Source organism: Rhagoletis pomonella, unplaced genomic scaffold (assembly GCF_013731165.1).
Source record: "Rhagoletis pomonella isolate Grant_MI unplaced genomic scaffold, Rhpom_1.0 Rhpom_scaffold_01156, whole genome shotgun sequence".
Classification (NCBI taxonomy): domain Eukaryota; kingdom Metazoa; phylum Arthropoda; class Insecta; order Diptera; family Tephritidae; genus Rhagoletis; species Rhagoletis pomonella.
Window position 1 is genome coordinate 11,512 of NW_023459710.1, and position 8,621 is coordinate 20,132.

Below are 8,621 nucleotides of genomic sequence, written 5' to 3' on the forward strand. Positions count from 1 at the left end.
TTATCTTTATCTTTATCTTTATCTTTATCTTTATCTTTATCTGTATCTTTATCTTTATGTTTATCCTTATCTGTTTGGGCAAATGGCAATTATATTTGAATTCTAGCTAAATTGCTATACTCTTATAATTTGATACTTTTTCATTTGAATTTTAAAGCAAACTCGTACTCTACATATTTAAGTACATGCTTTGTTACATTAGCAACCCTACGAATTGTATAAAGTTGTTGTAAAGCGATTTTAAACATTCATATGTCTTGATTAGTGAGACTCAGACCAATGTGCGAATAAGCGAAATTATTCTATGTGCGTAATGTAGCAATCGTAAACTGAGGGGAAAATAAATGAAAATCAATCTGATCAATGAATCAATGATCTTACTATAAATTTCAGCGAAAGTAAATACCGTATTGTCGTAAATATTCAATTCAAGGACCGAAAATAATCGTTATCATACAATTGTTATTTTTTTGATTTATAAAATTACAATAATTTTTATTCGTTATTAGTTGATTTTCATTTTTTCGATTTTTAGGGATAGTCTTGTCCCATCCTAGAAAACTAAAAAAACTTGTAGTGTTCACAATTAAGGCAACAAACGTAGACCTAAGATATTTTACAGCTATGAATAGTTGTTGTTTTTGATCAAAAAAATAAAAATCATAACATAACGATAAAAAATGATCGGAAAAATAAAAATCACAAAATAACGATTAATTTATGATTTGTATTGTAAAACCGTAACTGATATGGTTCCTGATTTAATTCAATTACGCGCATATTAAAATGACAGCGTTCATTCTTAAAAAGCAAATACTCAATTTGCATGTTGCCTGCAATGGGATTCGAAGCCTGACTCGTCTCTAGATATCAAAAAATTGTGGTAATTGTGTGTTTGCGCACTCAGCTACAGCCAGACATACATATAAATGTGCTTTCAAATGGTGAATTTCCATCAACACCACAGCACGCGGTTTGTTCGTACAAACATTACTATGTATGTATGTGTGTGATGTCGCCGTTCTTCATGCAGAAGTTACCACCCTTGACTATTTCGCGGAAATCGCCATAGAAATATAGTTAGCTTTCCTCAAAGAAAATGTACAGATAATAGAGATCTTTAGTTCATCCCTAATTGACTTTTGGTTAACTTATAGTTAGATTAATTTCCCGCAGGTTATGTACACTTAGGGACACGATATCGAACCGAAAGTATCGATATGGTACTCATTTAAAGTATCGCTTTAAAAATATCGGGTACCCATTAATATCGGAATAAAAAGACCTGATATTCCAAATATCGATACCAAAAACCAAAAAATTTATCTGAATATAGTTCTCGCATATAGGTCGCCGGGGTGTAGTGGTTAGAAGTGCGCAAACCTTGAAAATGAAAAAAATGTTTCCCATAAAATACAATCGCCGTTCAGAGTCGACATAAAACTGTAGGCACCTCCTTTGTGCCACAACATTAAGGCCCACGCGACAAATCGGAGGAGAAGTTCGGCCAAACACTAACATATTGTGTAAGCGCCGGACTTTATTATTATTACAACACGTAGAGATTGAGGTGTTGACTTAAACACCGAGGCCGCGGGTTCAAATCCCACCACATGCAATCCTAACTATAGTACAAATTTTTGCACTTTAAAGCCTAATTTATATCGGGAAGAATTGTTACAGGTCAACCTTATATGCGTGCGTAAAAAGCTTACTCAAATTCCAAGATTTGTCTTGCGTGACATTTCGATTTGACGTTTATGCTCAATTGGCATTTTGCCGCGACTATGAGTTCAAATTGTTCTCGGCAAACTTCTGTAAATTTGACAGAAATGCAACTCTGAGAAATCACGCACGCAAATTAATTTGGACATATCAAATGAAAAAAACTGGCGTGCGTGCGTAGAAAAACTCTCGCCGGTAATATTAGGTTGAGCTGTTAATACCATTATCCTTCACTGAGAAAAAAACGCGTTATAAGAATAAATTTTTTTTATTTGATTACCGTTTAAAAACGTTCGTATTTAAATCAAGTGAAAAGTCTTACCAAAATGGATTTTTCCATTATACATATATATAATGGAAATATTCAATTCAAATACGCCCGTATTTAAATGAAGCATTTTTCACTACACGGATGGCGTTTTGCACGTCTCGGATGCTTTTTCATATGTAATTAAGAAAGTATATGTATACAAAGCATGCACAGCGGTGACAACACATACATACATGGTATGACATAATGCACTAATCGCGCGCTGTGATGTGGATTCAAACTCAACATTTCAAAACACCTTTACATGTATTGCTGTAGCTGAGTGTGCAAAGACGCTTTATACAATTGGTTGCGGCCAAGAGGGTCCGGGTTTAATTACCATCAGACGGAACATAAAATTATAATTTTTTTCTTCTTAATTACGAAAAAGCATTTGTGCACTTCACAACCACATATTTTATAACGTATATACTGAAATTTAAAACGAGTTGGGTTGGTGCTCTTTCATATGCGTATTTTTTCAATTTAGCACGTTTTTTTTTTAATTCTAAAATTGTTTTCCCTCAGTGTTGGAATGAAAGCTTATGACATTCGATACGATACTAGGGTTCTGGTACTCGATTCCAAAAAATATCGTTTTAAAACTATCGAGTAAAAAATATCGGTATCGAATGCCAAAAGTATCGATATGATATCGTATCGTATCGAAATTCGTGTCCCTATGTACACTTAGATGTACATGCTCAGATGTGAACATTCAAATAGTTGCGTGCTAAATTTTTGTATGAAAATATAATTTTTAAATAAGAGCATTTTTAAACGATAATCAAATAAAAAGTATTCCGTTTTACTATAATTATTTAACTCTCAGAGCCCGACGAGAATGCAATACGAAGGATAAATTAATCCGATAGGTGGCGCAGGAGACGAGATATTAGAAAAACTCGTATTTGTAATCCGATTTGGTTCATATTTAGAGAAAGCTTGTTTTACAAATATATTTTTTTTCTATGAACTTATTTCATTTTCACTAGAAAAGTCATAATTGTTTTTTTTTTAATAACTTTGGATAGTTTTCAAATAGATCATCAAATACAACAATCTGAAGTTTCAAGAGTGCACCACGAAATTAAAAAAAGGCAGCATGCAGAATATCTGTCGCAGCTATTTTGTAATTTTTGAAATTTTCCGATTTTTTAATTTTAATAATTTTAGATAATTCAGAATGTTAAAATTAAACGGTGAAAATGTTCTTCGTGCCAGAACGAACGAATCTAGTTTTATAGAAGTGTCTCGGCAAGTGAAAAAATTACATTGATTTGAGAAACTAAAATTCCATTTTTACAATTTTTATTGGCACCATCGAAATTCATTCTAAAATTTGTATATAAATGAAGAAAGTAGTATATATGTGCATAAGGAATACTGTGTAATAATCTTAAACGCCAATATTTAATCACTTTTAATCTAAGGCGTGCGAGTAAACGTGTTAGATGACATCGTATGGTGCTACGGGGCGTATACGTTACATACGCAACTACGGGTGCATGAGCACGAGTAGTTATTTTTTTACTTTTTTAACAGTACATATGTATGGATATCTTTTTCTAATTTTCATTTATATACAATTTCGCGTTGGAATTTTGTTCTTTTTACAAATGATACAAAGATAATGCGTTTTCTAAGATGTGTGCCTCCATTTTCGACTAAAAGCACGTTTTTGTCGAAAAATATAACAACTCGTGAGATTTTCTCTGATATACATATGCAAGAATTCATTTTACTTTTTAAATTTAATTATCTAACATGTGGCACCCCTTTTCAAAAAACTAAACCCATATCTACAGGGCAAACCTTTTAATTTGACACCTCAATTTGAAAATCGAACGAAAGATACAGATCTGATGACGTGGTGTTAAATATTAAAAGGCAAACATCTCCGAACTCCATTGAGAATATGTACTTCAAAAATAAAAATCCAATATGTATAACGATTTTTTCTCGAAAAAAATAAATATCAGAAAATAACGATCAAATTTAACCGATAAAATAAAAATTTAACAATAATTTTTCCCTTAAACATTTGCAATGATTGTCCTCGAAAGAACGGCTTCTCATTTGAGGATTTATTTTATTTGTCATTAAAGTTGGTTTTATATGGCTTGTCCGAAACCCAGCGCACAACCAGTTACCACATTCATTTTTAAATGTTATCCCTTGGTATGTATAGTGAATTGTAAGATCTTATGATTGCAGTATCTGTAATAGATTATAATGGGTTCGTCTTTATTTTAGAAGAAACCAATTCAAAAACGAATTAAAAACCTCAGCCATATTCAAGCAGTTATCAATCAGAACCGCAACGAAAAACGCTGCGTTTGTGAATAATTACCGCCGGCTGGCCCTAACAAATGAATGGAAAGAGCTTGCATTAAGTAGGTCAAGGGTTCCCTGCATTAAATACACAACATAATTTTTGTATAACATTTATAAAGTTACGTAATAAAAAAAACAAAAGGCTACCTATTGATTTTATTAACGAGATTTTTCTTAATTTCTTTGAAACACTTTCGATAAACCCCTTTGAAATTATTTCTCTACGTCACTGACAAATCGGTTCCCCGCCATGTAACTTTAAGGGAATTCAGTTTTGTAGTGAATTCTCTTTACTTGTAGATACGAGTAAGTTAACTTTTATACATCCAACTCTACTTTCCTCTTCTATTGCTCAGCCCCCATAGATTATTTAACTATTTCGCAATATCCAAAGAGCATAAGAAGAGAGTTAATTGCTTAAGCCAGAAAAAAAGAGTTAAAACCTTATCAATTTGGTAACTGCGCGCGCAGCTCCTCCCGCCTTTTTAAGAGACAGTTAACCTAATTAACAACTCGTTAAGTAAAGGTGATTTTTAGTTGCAACGTGAAGTCCAACCAAAAGACAAACGGAAACCCCAGAAACACTGAATGAATAAAGGCGCGTGAGCATATCTGCTCCATCGATGAAAACCGTTTAGCGGTAAGTGTCAAATCACGCGATAGTTAACGCGAGTTTCACAGGCAACGGAGATGAACGGCGCGGCGCAGCGGCTACGAAGGGGGTAATTACCATTGGAAAATCAAAAGCCAAAAACTGCGATAAGAAGTAGAGCAGGTTTTTACGCGTAACCACCAAAATTTTGAACACATTAACAGCTTTGCGCGCCGCGGTTTTAATTTTTTGCTAATTCTGGGAAATTTCTGATGATTTTGTTCGTAAGAAGCAAAGAAAAAACCAAATAAAAACGAAACAATAACAAAACAAAGCAAACGCAAATTGGGAGCACACGTAAAACCCCCACGAGCAGCCGATATGCGCTGTATGCGCGAGTGTGAGCGCGAAAAAGCACCGACCGCTTGGAGCCGATTGTGGCTCCCAGACGGTGCTTATCAGTTGCTTTGGCGAAGGCGAGAGAGCCTACTTCTGGCTGGCTAGGTGGCGAGCGCAATGTAAAGCTTTTTTTTCGGTTTCTGATGAAATTCAATAGAAACGCAAAACACAGCGAGAGCACTGGTATAAAAACCGCTGCACAGCCGTTTCGGAGCATTCATTGTGAAATTAAAATCAAAATTGAAGCAAGTCAAAAGAGCGTTTGAACGGAATAAATTGCATACGCGTTAAGCTACTAGCCAAGTGAAAGCATAGCAAGAAGAATTTCATAACAAATTGTGATAAAAGCAAAAACAAATAAGATTTTCATTTGAACAAAAATTACAGTGCCATAAAAAAGCAGCAAAGAAAACACACACCCTACAAAAATCACAAAAAGAGGGTTAAAAGAACATTTTTCAAAGTAAAGCAAAAAGTAAACAAAGTGCATAAGAACACTATTGTACAACAACAAAAAGAACTCTATCAACCAGTGCCACCAAAAGTGAAACCGTTGTCAAAGTCAGAGGCAATCGCGTTTGAGTATAAATCACAAGGAGCACCAAGCGCCGGCAAACAATCAGCAATCGTAACTTCAACCGTTAGTGTCAATCAAAGCTTGAAAATTCCGCCATACGCGCAAGCACCCATCTACCCAACACGCACATACAAAATGGTCGTGGACGAAGCACGCATCCATCATTACCAGAACAGCAACGCCATGAACGACATCAACCTAGAGCAACACCTTGAAGCCATCAATGATAAGGCAACCACCACACAAATGGATTACTCAAAGATTGGACGCACCGTCAAATCAGCACTACTGAAGGCACAAGCTGAGTCGCGTGTCATTGTGGGACTCAGCGCCGCCATCCAAGTGCTCTCCAAGTCACCGGAGGGCTCACTCTTCTGCCTAATGGCCGTGCCACAAGATGGCGACTCCGCCACCCACATGCACGAAGTGCTGCTGGAAGCCTTCTGCTATGAAAACGACATCTATGTCATCAAAGTCGATTGCCCCACCAAGCTGAGCCGCATTCTGGGCAAAACCGTAGTTGAATCGTGTTGTCTGGTGCAAAAGACCTGGACCGGCGAGGATGACGAGGAGCAGCTGAATAAGCAAGAATCACTGATGGTCGACTACTGCGAGGCGTTCTGGGATGCCCCACAACACCCAATCGTTGAGTTGCCGGTCGTGTGAACGCATGAATGTACAGTGTCTGAACACATTTCTGAACGGGAAGCACATTCAACGCACATATGTACATAACAATGAAAGCGTTTTATGGTGTAACTTCTCTTGTGGTGAAATTATGAAAAAATCAAATATTTTTGGCCTAGACGAAGAGCGGGAACGATGTCTGGAACACAATGCCGCCGACATTGGTACGTTCGAAGTGGAAAAAACCAAAAACAAAAGAAAAACCGACAACTTTAAATCTGGATTGTTGCGAAGCACGAGATGAAAAATGAAGCAGATGAAGATGTATAAATGTAGATAAATTCAGCTGAAGATAATGAAAGATAGGTACGTGCGGCACGGCTGGGTCGCATGCAATTTTGTATAATAGCAATACTAACAACGCATACGAGGCCATACGCCGCTGCCAGCGCCATTATAGCCAAATTTTAATGAATATTAATGAAAGTATTAGAAATTAATGTCAATTAATTTCGAAATCACATCAAACAATGAACGAAACACACTGTACGCCCCCAGCCATCAATAGCTGAGCTGCTCAACAGTCGAACAGCAAAGCCGATGCAATAACAAAAACCTCAATTAACCTCAATAAAGCCGGCGTCAGCTCCCCCAACCGTAGGCAAGACGCAATGACCTTGTCGCCGAAGCCGCTGTCACCGCCAATAATGCAACGAAAAAACGCCGGATTTCCAACCGCAACTAGCAAGCGGCAACAGCACCGCACAGCTTAGTCAATATTGAATCAGTGCGTGTGCGTGATCAACGCGTGTGACAAGGAAGTAAGATTAAGATCAACTACAGCAACAACAGCAAAAGAAAAACGGCTTCGCAGTTAATTCTACTTTATAGTCTAGCAAAAATATTGTATACCTCTGTAAGATTAGAAAAAAAAATCTCTATAATAACGCTTTATAGGTTATTAATTAAACACTAGAAAATATGAGCGTATCAATTTATGCAAACTCATAATTTAGCAAAACAAAAAAGAGAGAAAAAGTCTCATAAAATGAAAGATGTTGACCTTAACTTAAAAGCTGAGACTGAGAAATTGTTTTAAATTATTTCAAGCGTTAAAGATAAACAAAAAAGTTAAAAAATATAATATAAAAAATAAGTTGCCTGTAATATTTGTTCAATAGCAGTTGCACTTAAAATTTTATTTAATATGTATGTATGTATATGTACAACTGAAAACAAATGTTATGTATTAAAAACTGTTGTTAATTATAATTAATTATTTGTTACGTTAGCTTTTTGTTGCATGCTATTACCACATTTGGGAGCATATACGAAATATGTATTTAAGAAAAAAATTTATAAAAAAACCCAAAGCATCATTTGTTATAAGTTAAAAATGAAAAAGATTTAAAAATAAAACCAATATTACAAAATGAAGAATAGCAAAATTATCTCAAACAACCATATATTATTAATAAAACAGTTCTATAATTGAAACAAAAAAACATTCATTCTTTTGAAATTTTCGCGGTACTTAGGTGGAGTTGTCTACTTTTCCACATCAATTTTTGCCTACATTTGATGGGAATGCCGTTTTCTTTCTGACGCTAATTTATTCCATGCTGTTGAAATTGAAGTTGTGTTCAGTTGCCTTAATTGGGTTGGATTCGATTTGACTTGCAATGTTACGTACAACTGGATGTACATACAAACACTTGTATGTAAAACTGTTCCCAATAAGTCGAAAAGACTCACGTGTTGCCGTTATCTTATCTTAAATTGCAGTATATTTTGTTTGATTTAAAGAGAGATTACTCATACAAGAGTTGCCGCACTCCACCTTACATAAAAATTCGCATAATTTCTCTGTGTATGTAATTGGAATTAAGAACTAAAACTATTATTTTGTATAACAGAGGCGAAGTCGCCGATTATTTCCTGAAGTAAGTATTTAAGTTGTTACTAGCCTGATTTTGTGGCAGAAAAAATACTAGGTAAAATAGTACAAGAGGCTGAGCATCTGAAGTAGATCATACGTATGTATGTATGTAAAA

The 8,621-nt window shown here is 35.3% G+C and overlaps 1 protein-coding gene across 1 annotated transcript; it reads left to right on the forward strand.

Annotated features, from left to right (window-relative positions):
• Nucleotides 1-5,405: 5,405 nt before the first annotated feature.
• On the forward strand, nucleotides 5,406-7,697 carry LOC118752009 (growth arrest and DNA damage-inducible protein GADD45 alpha-like). Its single transcript, XM_036486834.1, has one exon. It carries the CDS (start codon nucleotides 6,076-6,078, stop codon nucleotides 6,604-6,606), a length of 531 nt encoding a protein of 176 aa, XP_036342727.1. The 5' UTR covers nucleotides 5,406-6,075; the 3' UTR covers nucleotides 6,607-7,697.
• The last annotated feature ends 924 nt before the right edge of the window (nucleotides 7,698-8,621 follow it).

Bases quoted from the DNA above. Each gene is read 5' to 3' on its own strand.
- LOC118752009 (XM_036486834.1), top strand. From the start codon at position 6,076: ATGGTCGTGGACGAAGCACGCATCCATCATTACCAGAACAGCAACGCC.